At 53.5% G+C, this 15,503-nt stretch overlaps 5 protein-coding genes across 5 annotated transcripts; 4 read left to right on the top strand and 1 right to left on the bottom strand.

Moving 5' to 3' along the window:
- Positions 1-1,946: 1,946 nt before the first annotated feature.
- LTS14_007840 (uncharacterized protein) lies at positions 1,947-4,234 on the top strand (the record flags this gene model as incomplete). The annotated part of the gene is made up of 2 exons (XM_064840529.1): positions 1,947-3,344; positions 4,046-4,234. 2 exons carry the CDS (start codon positions 1,947-1,949, stop codon positions 4,232-4,234), a joined length of 1,587 nt encoding a protein of 528 aa, XP_064691979.1.
- Positions 4,235-4,696: 462 nt separating this feature from the next.
- On the top strand, positions 4,697-7,597 carry LTS14_007839 (uncharacterized protein; the record flags this gene model as incomplete). The annotated part of the gene is made up of 2 exons (XM_064840528.1): positions 4,697-7,245; positions 7,306-7,597. The coding sequence occupies 2 exons, from the start codon at positions 4,697-4,699 to the stop codon at positions 7,595-7,597; spliced, it is 2,841 nt and encodes a 946-aa protein (XP_064691978.1).
- Positions 7,598-8,369: 772 nt separating this feature from the next.
- LTS14_007838 (uncharacterized protein) lies at positions 8,370-9,515 on the top strand (the record flags this gene model as incomplete). Its single annotated transcript, XM_064840527.1, has 1 exon — positions 8,370-9,515. The coding sequence occupies one exon, from the start codon at positions 8,370-8,372 to the stop codon at positions 9,513-9,515; it is 1,146 nt and encodes a 381-aa protein (XP_064691977.1).
- A 331-nt stretch (positions 9,516-9,846) lies between these two features.
- On the bottom strand, positions 9,847-14,250 carry LTS14_007837 (uncharacterized protein; the record flags this gene model as incomplete). Its single annotated transcript, XM_064840526.1, has 2 exons — positions 9,847-13,320; positions 13,372-14,250. 2 exons carry the CDS (start codon positions 14,248-14,250, stop codon positions 9,847-9,849), a joined length of 4,353 nt encoding a protein of 1,450 aa, XP_064691976.1.
- Positions 14,251-14,757: 507 nt separating this feature from the next.
- SNU23 (U4/U6.U5 snRNP associated protein) lies at positions 14,758-15,424 on the top strand (the record flags this gene model as incomplete). Its single annotated transcript, XM_064840525.1, has 2 exons — positions 14,758-15,387; positions 15,416-15,424. The coding sequence occupies 2 exons, from the start codon at positions 14,758-14,760 to the stop codon at positions 15,422-15,424; spliced, it is 639 nt and encodes a 212-aa protein (XP_064691975.1).
- Between the last annotated feature and the right edge of the window lie 79 nt (positions 15,425-15,503).

Below are 15,503 nucleotides of genomic sequence, written 5' to 3'. Positions count from 1 at the left end.
CTCTTGAAGCCTCGTTCAAACGGACGATAGCGATATTATATCGACGGACGTCGAGACGAATCCTCAAGCGAATATTGCGCTGCAGAGCGCTCTGCTTGTGAATAGTTATGCGCTACAGCAAAGCGCAATGGAAGTCGATCGCAAAGAATGAAACAGGGAGGGCGGGAAAAAATCGCCTTTGCGTTGGTTGAGTGGAAGAACGGGGCCTTCATATAGGCAGATCATTCTCGCGTGGAGCATCTCGTAACCCACATGCTTTCCACGCGCCGCAAAGGTCACGCTTGGTACGAGACCCTTCCCGCAAGCAAGAAAGGCCAGGGTGGAGCTCCTGAAAAGGCCTGGCGTGTGGAAGCTCGGTCGGGACCAACCTGTCGGCTTCTGCCATTCGAGGAACATTGACGACAACGACAACGCCTCTGCTGTAGAGCTAGCGCAATCTGGGGGTTGGTCGCGTTTGGAGAAGACGCCTCGTTGGAGATCGTGGGGTCAGCTCCATAATCCATGGGTTGTTGGTTGCGGGGAGGTTCAGATGCAGTTGTTCGGAAGTGTTGGACGGCATTTCTGCTTCGGTTGGCAGAGATGGCAGATGCATAGCCGTGCGTTCTTAGTGAGCGCCCGGGTCGTACTTGGCGCTAGGATGCTGCGGCAAAGGATCGATTGTGCATTGCCGAAGACTTTCTACGCGCTAGTGATGCTCTTCTCGTATGGCCTGGAACAGCTGGAACAGGCGCCACTGACTCGTCGAGATCCGTCTCTTCGATTTAGATAGGAGCCTCATGCGTACCGTATTGATAGAGTTTGCGAAGGTTTCTGATGGCGTGTCGCCCATGTGCCGCAAGCATCTTCGGCGCAGAGCTTGAAGTCTCGAAGCGATCTGACTTTAGGGCTGTGTTACCGCTGCCATAAGCCTTTTGGTTGACCGAGGTGTGAGGAAGATCAACGGCAGTTGTGCATGATCACATTTTCTTTCACCAGCAGCCAGGTCGTGTTTGCCCACCTCACCGTGCCCATGGCTGATGTTGGCTGGTACCGTCCTAAGAGCAGGGATTGATGACCGTTCCTCATTCACGGTCAGAGGCGAGCACTTCTAATTCCATGGGAAGAAGAAATCGAAAGGAACTCGGGATGCAGGCCAGCGGCATCGTTCACGATATATAACCAGCCGGGCTTGACTACCACTCTTTCACTGATTGTCCCCAGCTCGCGTCGGCTTCCTGTCCTGGCCAACCTCGCCTATGCTGAATCATTCATGCTGACGTCTTGCTTACCGTGCAGCAGATCGGGTGTGTGACACGACATGAAGAAAAGCGAGACAACATGAGCACTGTCTCTGAGACAGCCATGCCTATCTACTCACGATCGTCGTCACAGAGCGCTCTTGACCGAGAGCTTCGCACTATCTATCGCACTTCCACCAGGAGTCACTACCCTCGAGCGAAGACGAGTGCAGATCTCACCGTCTCACGTTATTACCTTGGCTGGAGTACACGGCACTGTCCAATGCAATACATTATCTTCCATATAGCAACACCACTCTCACATTTGTGAAAGCTCTGTGGTAGGATGTGGACGTGAATATCAGCATATCCATCTGCTGCTGGGCGGGCAAGAGGCAAGTATGGGCGAATCCTTACGCTTGGCTTCCGCGCAGGAACCTCACTTCACCCTGTACACAATCGACCTATTCACGGCTTATTGTTGGAGCTTCCTATTATTCACACTTCACACTCATAACCCGTCTTGCGAGATGCAACAGCTTCCATCTTCTCTACAACAACATTGCCAACACAAAGACCCCAGCAAGGATCGCAAACATCGCTACCCGAACAAGTACTGCAGCTTTACCATAGTGCAGGTCACTTCGAAAGCCATACGACGCAGCCTGCAGACATCGTCTCGACTCAAAGCAGAGTCCGATAACAAGAATTCACCCGTATTCAGCCAATATGCAAGCCACACTCGCTGCAGAACGTGGAGGCCTAGTCCTCAACGACCGCTACACCAAGGAAGAGTACACTAAGCGCCGTGTCTACTATCTCAGCGTCCATCCGGACTACAAGCAGATCAACGGCCTGGTTCCCATTGCGAGGCGTGACGCCAACATTATCTTTCACAGTGATGAGCCTGCGCTCTCCATCCAAAACATTCGCCGCAGGGAAATGCTGAAGTACATGGAACCTCTTCTGCCATTGCCAACGACTGAGAATACGGACACGATCGACTCTTTCCGCAGCTATCCAGCCGAGGAGTGGACGCCAGTACGTCGTGCATCTCGCGCAAGGAACAGAAGAGCTACCAGTCTGCCGGCCCATATACCAGCTACTACCGTTAAAGATCTGACTGAGAACGCTGTGTCAAGCCTAGCTGAGATTGATCAGTCAAAGAAAGTCCAAGACACGCCCACGCACCTGACACATGCGGCAAACAATGCCACTAGCGTAGACGAGCAAACTCGCGCTCGCTCAAGATCTCCATTCCAAAACCAATACATCGGAGCAAGCACATCATTGACCAGGCCAACGAATAGCTCACCCATCAACGACATGTTTACACTGGCAACTAGCGCCTTCCAATCTTCGCCACTCGGCGTGAAGCGTTTCTCCTCCCCATCAGTGGCCAATATGTATCAATCCGAGCTCATCCACCACATCATGGACAATCTCACCTCGGCAAATCCAGCTACGTCACGGAACTTGTACGCATCTAGGAATACTTCGGCTCTGGCTGGTCGTGGTATGCATTTTCCGGTGAAGCAGAAGCGTGGCACGAAGCGAAAGGCGGAGACGCCGGAGCCGGAGCCGACGGACAGTGTAGTCGATGGCGGGGGTCAAGCTCCGAGCGAGACTTCATCAATGGATGACCAGCAGGGATCGAAGAAGAAGTTCAAGCTCCTTGGACCACGTAATCCCTCTCAAACCTCGTCCCAAGCTGGAACCCCTGAGCCCGAAGTACAGGCCCCCAAGGAGAGGAAGTTGAAATCAAAGAGTGCAGCAAACGCAAAAGTAGCAACCTCCGCGCCTGCCAAACGTCGTGGCTCGGCAACGAAGTCCCACCTCGAAGCAGTCATAGCCGGCACCGCCCTCCCCGAGACCAAAGCAGAAGCAACCCAAGCCGCCACCCTCCGCTACGACCGCCTCCTAGCCGCCCACAAAGCCACGCTCCAAGCCGCCCGTGCAGCCACCACTGCCGCCTCCTCAGGCACCGCCCCACGCAAATACAGCAAAGATGCCCGCGCCCCCGACTTCCCACCCGAATTCTTCTCCCGCGCCAATTTCCCTCGAGGCGAAGAAGAGGATTCGGTACGCTGTGTCTGTGGTGCGAGGGACGATGATGGAGGGCAGATGGTGTGTTGTGATGGACCCGGGTGTGGGGTTTGGCAGCATGTGAGATGTATGGGGGAGGCGGTCCCTGGGGATTTGGGGAGGGAGAGGTATGAGTGTCAGCTTTGTGATGTTTGGGGGCATCGGGCTTTGGTTGGGCGGTTGAGGAGGGAGGGTTGAAAGGGGATCTCTGGAAGGAATTGGTCGAAATCTGATCCAGGGACCGTATCCCCAGCATATTTAATGCTTACGATACGGTTCAACGGCCGACGTTGTGTTGATTGTGTCCTGCTGGTGCTGAGAGATCTTGCTGGACAGGAATATGCGAGATATACTGCTTGCCATCTATGTATCACGTACATACCCAGATAGCTTCGAGGGAGCGTAACGACATAATGATACATACTTACTCACGTCTGAATCTCTTATACAATGTCCGCCCTTCCCCAATGATATATGCGGTGCGAGAAGCGTGCGTGCCACGTAGATGATGCTGTATAACCTCTGCAGAAACCATTCCCTATTGGCTCTTGGTCAGCGTTGATGCGTCTCCTTTTCGGGCCGTTATGGCTCCCCGTTTCAAGAGAGTGTTATGATTGTATGTTACAAACACGCAAAACCTGGCAAGAGTCATTGCCAGTAGGTGCGGTCTTGGTGTATGCAACAGCAAGGCGCTTTCGTTCTGCCTATCTTTCGCTCGCCACACGGTCCATGTACTGAAATAGTTCTGCATCATGACTCCGGAAGCTCAAACTGATGATATCCTTCTCAATCTCTACAGCCCTCTCGTCAACCATGATCCGGCTTGGTACGAAAAGATGCAATTCATCTATCATATGCCGCGAGCTCAGACTTACAGTCTAGCTCCGTTGACTGCTTGGCTGGAGCAGATCAATCCTGTCAACCGCTCCTAGATTAAGAAATTGACACTTCATGTTGATCTGAGGTTGCTGGAGAGTTCTCCCTGGTGGCTATTTGGCAGGATGAAGCTGGCACTTAGGAAATTCGAGAGGTATATATCGTATATACAACAGAGGCACACTGAATGCACAAGCGAAAGAGTGGTTCGCGCTTATGCAGGGACCGGGTCAAGTTCGGCGGAATTGCGCTGGCTTGGTGATGCGATAAACACGAGCGTTGGATGTGTGATGTGTGACGGCTCCTCGTGAATGTGCATACAGCTGTGGACACGAATCACTTTCGCTGGGCGACTTCTGGCTGGTCCTCATCTCCCTTCGTGGTATTCTGTACGTTCGATCACTACGGTTTGGGCCGGTAGCTGGGAGCACAGGAATCCCTGATCTTCATACTGGCCGAAACACGGAAACGTACATCACGACCAGGACCACTTCCAGGACCACTTCCACTCGCTCAAGATGTCTACAGCCAACACGATCAAGGTCGTCGCTCGCTTCCGACCGCAGAACAAGATCGAAGTGGCAGCTGGTAGCGAACAGGTCGTCGAGTTCTCGAGCGAAGAGACATGTACCATCACAAGCAAAGAAGCTTCCGGTGCTTTCACCTTCGATCGCGTCTTTCCTACCAACACACCTCAACATGATGTCTTCGATTACTCCATCCGCAGCACTGTCGACGATGTTCTGGCTGGGTATAACGGGACTGTCTTCGCCTATGGGCAGACGGGATCAGGAAAGACGTATACCATGATGGGTGGTGGAGATCTGGACGACAACAACGGCAAAGGTATCATCCCTCGAATCGTGGAACAGATTTTCGACAGCATCCTGCGAAGCGACGGCAGCATCGAGTTCACGGTGCGAGTGGCTTATATGGAGATCTACATGGAGAAGATCCGCGATCTACTCCAACCGCAGAACGACAATTTGCCTATACATGAGGACCAGAAGAGAGGCGTATATGTCAAGGGTCTGAGCGAGGTCTATGTCGGCTCGACGGAGGATGTTTATAAAGTGCTGGAGATTGGTGGCAATGCAAGAGCTGTGGCCTCAACAAACATGAATCAGGAATCTTCGCGATCGCATTCAATTTTTGTGGTCGAGATTGGACAGAAGAATATTGAGACAGGCTCCGCAAGATCTGGAAGGTTGTTCTTGGTTGATTTGGCTGGTTCGGAGAAGGTCGGGAAGACCGGTGCTTCTGGTCAGACATTGGAGGAGGCCAAGAAGATCAATAAGTCGCTTTCTGCACTGGGCATGGTCATCAATGCTCTATCTGACGGAAAGAGCTCGCACATCCCATACCGAGACAGCAAGCTCACACGCATCCTGCAAGAGTCGCTTGGCGGTAACTCGCGGACTACACTGATCATCAATTGCTCGCCTAGCAGCTACAACGATTCCGAGACGGTCTCTACACTGCGGTTTGGTGAGCGAGCGAAGACCATCAAACAGAAGGCCAAGATCAACGAGGAGCTTTCACCTGCTCAGCTTAAAGCCTTACTCAAGAAGGCACAGACACAGGTCCAGACGTTCGAGCAATATATCTCTTCGCTGGAGGGTGAGGTCGGCAATTGGCGGAAGGGCGAGTCTGTACCCAAAGAGCAATGGACGCCTGCGATCAAGGATATGGGGAAAGCATCACGACCAGAGCCACCGAGGTCTGCTACACCTAGTCGACTACGCTCTAGCAATGAGACGCCCAGCACACCAAGACCCGACAGCAGGATGGACATCGAGCGCGCGGGCACACCTACAATACCCATGGACAAGGACGAGAAGGAGGAGTTCCTGAAACGCGAAAATGAACTCCAAGATCAATTGACCGAGCGCGAAACCACTCTCGCAGCCGCCGAGCAAGCTCTCCAACAAGCTCGCACCGAACTGCAAGAAATTCGCACCCTTCACGCTACGACCTCTCGCACGAACGAGAAACTGCAAGGTGAAACCGAGGGTCTGAAGATGCAAATCGAGAAAGTCAATTTCGAGACCAAGGAAGCTAGTATCACGATGGACTCGCTAAAGGAGGCTAATACAGAGCTTACGAGCGAATTGGATGAAGTAAAGCACCAGCTCTTGGACGCCAAGATGAATGCGCAGAGTTCCGCGCAACAGGAGGATGAGAGGGAGAGGCTGAAGAAGGAGAGGATGGCGCAGATGATGGCTGGGTTCGATCTTGGTGATGGTGGGATGAGTCATGGTGAGGTCCATGTCCGGTCTATGATCCAGCAAGTCGAGAATCTGCTCGAGATATCGGAAGGTGGCGAGGCGGCCGCGCCGGATGAGCTGCATGCTTTGAAGGAGAGGCTGCTGGAGACGCAAGGGCTTGTGAGGCAGGCTGAGATCGGCGGCGTTGCGAACAGTCATGCGGACAGTGGTGGCGATGCGGCGAACACTGCTCTTCTTGAGCAGAAACTCGCGCAGGCTCAACGGGATTACCAGGCCGTGCTGGAGAAGAATCTGAGTGAAGGTGATGTGGAGGAAGTGAAACGCAACCTCTACGACTCTCTCGCGGCGCAGCAGGAACAGGGACCCGATGGTTCGGATCTGGGCTTGTCGCACAAGCGACAGCAGGAGGAGAATTTGAGGTTGAGGGATGAGCTTGAGGGATTAAGGAAATCTCACACCAATGGCACGACTGCGAACGGCAATAATCTCAATAAGAGCCTATCGGACTTTGACACGATCAAGAAGAGCTTGATGCGCGATCTGCAGAACCGATGCGAACGGGTCGTTGAGCTGGAGATCTCTCTCGATTCTACGCGCGAGCAATATAACTCTATCCTTCGATCGAGTAATAGCAAGCAACAGCAGAAGAAACTGGCGTTTCTGGAACGGAACCTGGAACAGCTTACACTCGTGCAAAGACAGCTGGTGGAGCAGAATGCCGGGTTGAAGAAGGAGGTTGCGATTGCTGAGAGGAAGTTGGTGGCTAGGGGCGAGAGGATCCGGGGTCTGGAGGCGTTGGTGGGCGAGAGTCAGGAGAAGCTTATGGTGGCTAATCACAAGTACGTATCCGCCAAGATCCACAACCGTGGTGACAAGGACTGTGCTAATGTGTGCGATAGATTCGAATCACAACTCCTAGCCGTCAAAGAACGACTAGAAGCGGCCAAGAGCGGTTCGACACGTGGGCTGCCTTCTCATCATAATTCCTCTGGTGGTGCTGGTGGTCCTTTCGCGAACTCGAATCCTTTTGGTGGACGAATTGCTAAGCCCCTCCGTGGCGGTGGAGGTGGTGAGGGACAGGGGAGCTCGCAGATGGTTCCTACGTTTGCGGGTTTGCAGGCTGCGCCGGGGAGTTCGGATGGGAATCAGGGTGGGAAGAGAGGGAGTTGGTTCTTCAATCAGAGGACTTAGATTTAGATACCTTGAGAGCAGTGTGGATCGGGAGATGAGCTTGCGAGATGCGGTAGATATGGATGGGATGGTGGGATGGTGGTTATGCATACATGCGTGATGGTGCGATTGGATTCTTTTGACGATACCCAGGTGGGCGTGTACGCAATGGGAGGGCAAGGCCATCTTTTCCCCAGAGATGGATGTAACAGATTACAGCATACAAGGAGTCTGGTGAACTACGAAATGATTGTTTGGAGACCATGGCAAGACGGGACGAAGCTCCACTCATCGAGAAGAACCCCTGGAATTGAGCGCGCTTTTGACTGGTCGAAGGGAATCCTGGTGGTGCTGTTGAGGGTACAGCCGTTAGTGGACGACTGCCCATGACCAAGGAATTATTGCTGACATGTACGAGTACACAGATTCGCTGTGTGCATTTATTACTTCGAGCTCTATGCTTTTGAATATGACTGGGTGCTCCACGAATCGTCCGTACTACAAGTTTCCAACTACTGAAGCCATCGTACGATGGGCGAAGCCGGTCAGCAACACCATCCTTCTTATTCGTGCCCAAGCCAAGATGGATTTTAGTCCGGACCACATTGTTCAACCATGATGACCTTCCGCTTCATCATTGCTGGCTTACCATGTGACAAGTAAGAACTGTCGAGGAGAACATGGTAGTACTCCTCCCTCAGACTCCCTCTTCTGCCTCTCCTTCGCTTCTCTCCCTTTCCCTCCTTCACCACCAAGCACACTCGTTCGTTGCATCCCCACAACCATCGCAAAGATGAGATTCACGCTCGCTGCCATCACCGCCCTCCTGGTCACTTATACTCAGGCCTGCTCGCATAATGGCATAGCCGCAGGAACAGGCGCCTGTACCGGATCCAAACCGCACTCCACGACATCAACCAAGTCCGCCAACGCTAGCACATCGTACTGGTTCAACGCTCCAGTCTACACCACCGAAGTCGTAACGGGCTTCACGACTTTCTGTCTTTCGTCTACGACGATCAAGATTAACAACACCACGATTACGGTTCACAAGCCGACCACCCTGACGGTCATGGAAGGTCCTTGTACTATCACTAAGCCCGTCACTACAACCACGAGCTCTTCGAACTGCACGACCAAGCCCAGTTCCAAGTCTAACTCTGTACCGATATGGACAAACACTACTCTGCCAGTCAGCAGCACGATGTCCAGCAAGCTCAATTCGGTCAACTGCTCGACTTCCACGGCACCATCAGTCATCACTTCCAGCAAGAATTGCACGACGTACACAAAAATGATCGTCACACCCAGCACCACCATCACAGGCTTCGTCAACACGACCATCACGTTTGGTGGCTCCACATCTACCGGCTCCGAGCAAATCAACGGCACGACTCCTGTCATCGTTCTTCCACCAACAACCACAGCTACTATCACGCTGAAGCACAAGTCCACGGCTTATGTCACGTACGACACTACCGTCACGGCTCCCATCTCTAGCTCGCAAGTGACGATCATCCCGCCACCAGCTATCGTTACGCCGCAGACTTCCACTACAGTCATGCATGGCAAGACGACTACATACGTGACCGAGGCCGTGACGGAAACGGAGGCCGCCGGAGCTCCTTCAGCACCAGTCGTTGCTCCATCCATGCCATCGATTCCATCTGTCCCCGCCGTGGCGCCCTCTCCGCCAGCCCCAGCTCCCTCTCTGCCAGCCCCAGCTCCCTCTCTGCCAGCCCCAGCTCCCTCAATGCCAGCTGCTCCTTCGGTACCAGCTGCTGCGCCAGCCATGCCGGCCCCCGTATCGCCCGCACCACCAAAGGGTACCACACCTGCACCTCCCGCTCCATACAACGGTGCTGCAAGCAGCTTCTCTGCTGCGCAGAGCTATATTGCCATGGCCGTTGTTTTAGTTGCTGGTATCATGGAGCTTTAAAGGCAAGGAAAGATAGTAGACTTGGAGAGCGTGAAGGAGGTGGTCTTGTGCGGTGTAGCGTGGCTATGGTCTTCTATATCTCTGTGCTAGCGTCGGAGAAATGGAAATACATAGGTACAATAACATAATGTTCTTTTCACAACAGCCAGCAGATGATGCGAGTTCTTGTGCCCTTTGGTACATTGCCTGGCTATCTCATACATGCTGACGTGTTAGCTATGCCTCTACATACACAAATGTCTAGCTATCAAGCTATGAGTCAAAACGGTATGGCGTTTAGAACGCTATGAGGTGGAGCAAGCAGTACATCTTCCACTCATTCGTTCGAATCCTACTCAACAGCAGGTGGCGTGACCGCAACCTTGATGGTAGTCGATGGCGAACGCCGATTCCAGAACCAGCCTCCACCGCTGCTAGCACTTCCAGCAACTACTGCCTTCTCCTTTGGTGGCACCTCCGGACCCTTCTCAACAGGAGTGACCGTTTCGCTAGTCGAGCCGAAGCTGCGAGTATCGCCATCATAAGTCGCTGGCGTATTCGGCACACTCAAACCACTGTAGCCACCGCTTCCCGCCGCAATGGCGGCTTGCGCAGCCTCAGCCTCAAGTTTGTACCCGTCCGCTGCAGCTCTAGCGGCTGTAGCCTCAAGTCGTGCAGCATTTGCTGAAGCGTTAGCCGCCTCGATCTGTCCTTGTAGTGCTGCTAGCATTTGCTCATGCCGTCTATTCGAAAGCGTAAGAGCGCGGCGCGACTCCTCTGCTTCGGCGCGAGAAGTAGCTTCGCTGGTCTTGGCGTTCACGAGTTCAAGTAGGAGTGCCTCTTCAGGGACGGCGGAGTGCTCGGGTGTACTGAAGACCTCGCGGGTGGCGAGGGAAGAGGTGCGGGCATGCCACATAGCTGTGGGCTGTGGGACTGCGAGACCAGTGCCTAAGGTTAGTGTAGCAGCAGAGAGGGGTGTTTCTAGTAGTTGTGTGGTCGGTGTAGGGGCAGATATTGGGGTGAGCGGGTCCTGCACGATGCTCATCGGACGTAGAGGCGAGCCAGTGTCTTCCGTTGCTGAGTGAGGTGGACTGGCGGCCAGATCAACTGGTGACTGTGTCTGAATGCTGATCTCTGGTAGAGTGGGTCGCGGTGCTCGTGGAGCGCGCAGGCTGTGAATGCTTGACGTGGACTCTCGTCGCACAAGTCTCAGCTCTCTGAGCCCACTAGCACGATCGCCTGTTGCAACGCCATTGAAGCTCTCGGTGCGTTTCAGTCCGCCTGGACCCGCAAGAGCCATGCTATCTCTCTTCGAGCCTGTAGCTGGAGCGTCCTGCCCGCTCTCTGCTCTAGCCACCCTTTCTCGTTCTTTGCGCTCAATCGACCTCGCTTCAGCTCTGAGATTACTGATAGTATGCTCAAGCTTTTGCCTTGCCTTGAACTCCTCGTTGACTCTGACTCTCAACTCCTTGACCTCACTTCGAAGGTCTTCAGACTCGGTCGTGAAGGCTGCGAGACTAGTCTCAGCACCATCCAATCGAGTGGCGAGGTCGCGAGAGCTGGTCTCAGCCACAGCCAGCTGCTCGCACGTTCGTGTCAAACTGGACCGTAATTGTGCTTTGGTCTCAAAAGAATGAGAGAAGCGTGTAGGTGTGTCCAAGCGATCGTGCACAGTCTCGACAAGGTCGTCGAGAGTCTCTTCGTCCACGGGCTTCTTAGGCGCAAGTAGCACACTTGTAGGTCTCTGCTTCGTCACTGTCCCGCCATCGACCTCTTCGATTCGAGCAGGTGGAGGCATGGTTCGTCGCCTCTGTTCCTTCTCTACATCCTTATCGCCGGCTGCATCCGCCTCACTCCTATCGTCATTCTTCCTCAACCTCTTGACAAGCCTCCGAACAACTATCTGGTCTTCACCCCGCTCCTCCCTCTCCCTCTGCAACATACCAGCTAGAACCTGCTGCTCTCTCTGCATTTCTCCCAATGCCGTCAGCAGGTCCTCGATCTGACCATGCATATCCTTTTCCTCCTTACTCATACCGGGAGTGCTAAAGGATACAGTTCTCAAAGAGTCTGCTTTGGACTTGAAGGACATCGCATCTGTTGCTTGGCTTTCGCGCATGGCGGATACTGAGTCGTTGATCTCCGGGTCTGTAGCTGAGGTACTGGCTGAATTGGAAGACGATTCGCTGCCGGAAGACTCGTTAAGAGTGCTGATGCTCTGCTTGCTGGCACTCCTTCGCAAGAAACCAGCGGATTTCTTCTTACCTCCTGCTTCGTTCTCGGCAGTCGAAGGCGAGAGTGTGCTAGTGCTCTTAGCGCTGGAGTGGCTAGGTGCCCAGAGACGTCCTAAGAACCTGCTTGCAGCAGCCTGCACATCCGGCAAGAAACCAGCCGACTGCCCAACAGCATCAGAATCATGCTTCTCAAACTCGCGCTCGAGTTCTGCAAGTCTGGCATGCGTGATGATTCCACCCAAGGAAGTGAAATCGTCTACCAGGGCATCGGCGTCGATCCCGTAGCAGTCCCATATACCACGTCCGAGCAACAATTGCATGACCTCCTCGAACTCGGTGCTCTCCATCATGCGCTGCTCATTCCTCCTCATCAAAGCAAGAGCGACCCTCATGACTGTTTCGTTTGCGCCTTCTGCGAAAATGACATCGTAGATCCTGAAAAGCATGGGTAGGGGACAAGTGACAGCGAAGCAGCTCAGAAACCACTGGCTCAGATACGCCGGCTCTACACCCATATTTGTCAAATGCTCGGAAAGCGCGGAATGGTGTTGCTTTAGCAGGCTGCTGAATTGGAAGATGCGCATGTGCAGTCCACTGAGGCTGGGCAAGAACGATGGGCGAAGCGTGTAGTGCTCCATCAGTCTGACCAGAACACAGAAGGCCTCACGCTCGCCCATGTTCATAAGAAGTGGGCCAACCAGGAAACCCAAGCCTTGGCAGTAACCGATGTCCTTGTCGTGTAACGAGAAACACTTCAGCACACGCCCAAGCATCTTCTGCCCTTCGCCCTCAGCATCGCGAAACAGCTCGACGCCTGGGAAAGACCTCCCAACATCCTTATTAATGATTCCCTCGTAAGGAGAAGACTCGTGCTGTAGCTTCTCGAAAGAGTCCTCCAGACTCCGATCACGAGCACCAGCCATAGACTGCCAAACCACCCCACGCAGGGGCGGTGGAATACCACCCCGAATCTTTGTTGTCGCCAGAGTCGGTAATCTTGCAGCGGTGGAAGGATAGTCCTGTACAAGAGCAGCCCAGAATTCCAGTTCAGTCATTGGCGGCGGTTCCGGTACTTCTTCCGAAATCTCTGCACCTGGTGTCAGAGCAAGGCTATATCGTACCGAAGGCGCACTGCGGTCTTGTACAAGCTTCTTCAGGTGACCCATACTAGGTGGTTTACTGTCTTTCCGAAGCCTCGATACCGCCGCGTGGCTACCAACGGAACTCGTCGAGCTCGAGAAGGACTCAATCTTTGCGTTCTCCTGCTCCAACCGAGCAAGCAGAAACGCAGTACTTTCGTCCTCTGCGCCATCTTCAGTCTCCCGCTCGCCTTTCTCCAATTGCTCTTCTTTGTCTAGCTGTTGCCAATCCAGCTCAAGATCCTCTCCAGAAGTGTCGGATCTTCGCTTGGGTGCGAACAAACTGCTGGTCCGCTTGCCAACCGTGATGACCGGCGCCTGCAAACCTCTACTTGTGCTCTCCTCGTTCCAGACGTTGCTTTCGGGGTCGACGGGTGATGCCTGGTCTTTGGTGGCATCGAAAAGTGTACCCTGCCTTACCAGGGTTGGCCGCATATCCTCTCCCCACATATTCTGCAGAATCTCCAAACTGCTTGGCTTTCTTGTATGCCTACTCGCTCTTACACGAGGTGTCGACAAAGCCTCCTCTACTGCCTCGGGAGACAGATGATCGTAATCCAAACTCGATTCGGAAAGCGCGATGGATGCCATACTGTCCCGTACACTGTCCCGGTAGGTCGAAAGTCTTACTGATGCTTCTGCCGTTGTCAGTGGAGATACCGGTACATGTGGAATTCCGGGACCGTAGTCAGAGCTTGGCGAATATGTTTGCCGTGGCGTGTAAGGGCGATCGGTCGATGGTGTAGACAATAGTGGTGACTCAATTATTTCTCGGCTGGCTTCTCGAATCGGCGCAGTATCGATCTTGAATGCTGAGCGCTCAGATACTGATGTTCCAGGTTCTGACGAAGGCGGCGTAGTCTCGTGGTGGCGCTCAGCTGGCAGTTCTGCTAGCGACCCGGCAAGAAGCTCGATGGGAAGACCAGGAGACAATGCGTGCACGTCGACTGAGGAGTGAGTGGGTGAAGTAGGCTCGGTCGGCGGTCTGCTGGGAAACTCGATCCAAGTAGTGACCTGATCCGACGTACCCGTTGTCAAATGTGAAGGTGAAGTCAGGCCTTTAACTCTTTCTGCTTTGTCTGCGCCGTGATCCGGAATCTCCGCGCCAGAAGCTACCTTTTCCGCGGCAAGATGCTCTTTGTTCACTTCCTTGGGAGACGACTCAGAGTCTGGCAAAGGCGATACCGTTGGTCCATTCTCACTGTCCATTGGCGCTGCGGTATCGATGTGCAAATGTAGTCCCGCGTGCTTCTGGGTAGGCAACTCTACAGCCATCTCTATTCTTCCATCAATCGGCGATTCTGGTGCAGAGACCATAGGACTGTCGTCCCAATCCTCCTCCTTCTCCATCATCAGCCCCTGAGCTTCGTTTCCGTCCGCCATTGGATTAGAATTATTCAACGTCCGTCCAGCAGATCGTGAATGTGCTTTGGCGGCCAGGCAGGCGAAGCAGATACACTTAGTATTACCGTGGTGCAGAGCAGCAGCACGCTTCACCCCTGTCATTCATTAAAGCCAGTCTCCTCTAATCTCCTCGGCAAATCCGTACAATGCAAGGACGTTTAGCACGTTGGTGTCGTTCTATGCTGTATCTGTGGACAGTAATGTAGTTACAGCAACAGTCTATCTGTACTGCTCGGACCAGCACTGAAGAAACAGAATGAGAAAGCACAGGGTGAAACGCTTGGGTGCTTGATAGGGAGGCCAAATGCTCTCAGACCCTTGTGTTTCAACAAGCCTTCGTTACCCCTGATTAGCGAACTCGAATAACACGCTAGGCACACGAGCTGCACTTCTTGCACGTGTCAAATGTGTCGCGAGTCATGCACAGCATCTAAATTTATGGAACGTGGCTGGTTGCACATTTCCGCAGTGTAGTGGCGAAAGAAGATGGCGGACCACAAAGGTGCCTACGGCGCCTCCTCAAGCAACGATACCTCTTTCCGCAAAACCTGGGATAGATCAGAATATGCAGCAAAAGCCGCCGACCGAGACCAGAAAATCAAGGAAGAGGGCAAAGCTCGATATCAAGCTACTCTAGAAGGGAAGAAGTATCATCGTCGAGCCTCTACACCTGAGGACACAAAGGACACCGAAGCCCGGAGCGCTCGTCTCAATGTTGCAGATAAGGTCGGCAAGACACAGATCATAGTCGCGGGAGCAGGCCAAGGCAAACGAGGAAAGAGTGCTGGTTTCTACTGCGAGGCTTGCGATCTGACGTACAAGGACAATCTGCAATTCGTGGAGCATTTGAACAGCCGGCAGCATCTTGTGGCTACTGGTGAATCTGGTGAGGTGAGGAGGGCGGCGCTGGAAGAGGTCAAAGATAGATTTGAGTATTTGAAGCGGAAGAGGGAAGAGGAGAAGGCGAGAGAGGTAGTGGATCTGACTAGTCGCATTGAAGTCGCGAGAGATCAGGAGGAGAGGGAGAGGGAGGAGAAGAGACGGAAAAGGAATGAGAAGCGGAGGAAGACGAAGGACGGGTTGGGTGTGCAGGAGATCAAGGTTGAGAATGATGGGGTGATTTGCTGACTTGTCTTGCTGGTAGCGCGGTTAATCTGTTGCTTGGGGGCTCTCAGAGGTGCTGTGTGATTTTAGCGTGGTGTTGGTGGAGTTCTGCTACCAAGCTAGTGGAC

The sequence above is a fragment of the Recurvomyces mirabilis genome, assembly GCF_035927965.1.
Source record: "Recurvomyces mirabilis strain CCFEE 5264 chromosome Unknown scaffold_22, whole genome shotgun sequence".
In the NCBI taxonomy this organism is placed as follows: domain Eukaryota; kingdom Fungi; phylum Ascomycota; class Dothideomycetes; order Mycosphaerellales; family Teratosphaeriaceae; genus Recurvomyces; species Recurvomyces mirabilis.
The sequence above is the reverse complement of the archived record's forward strand: the minus strand, read 5'-3'. Positions and strand labels throughout refer to the sequence as shown.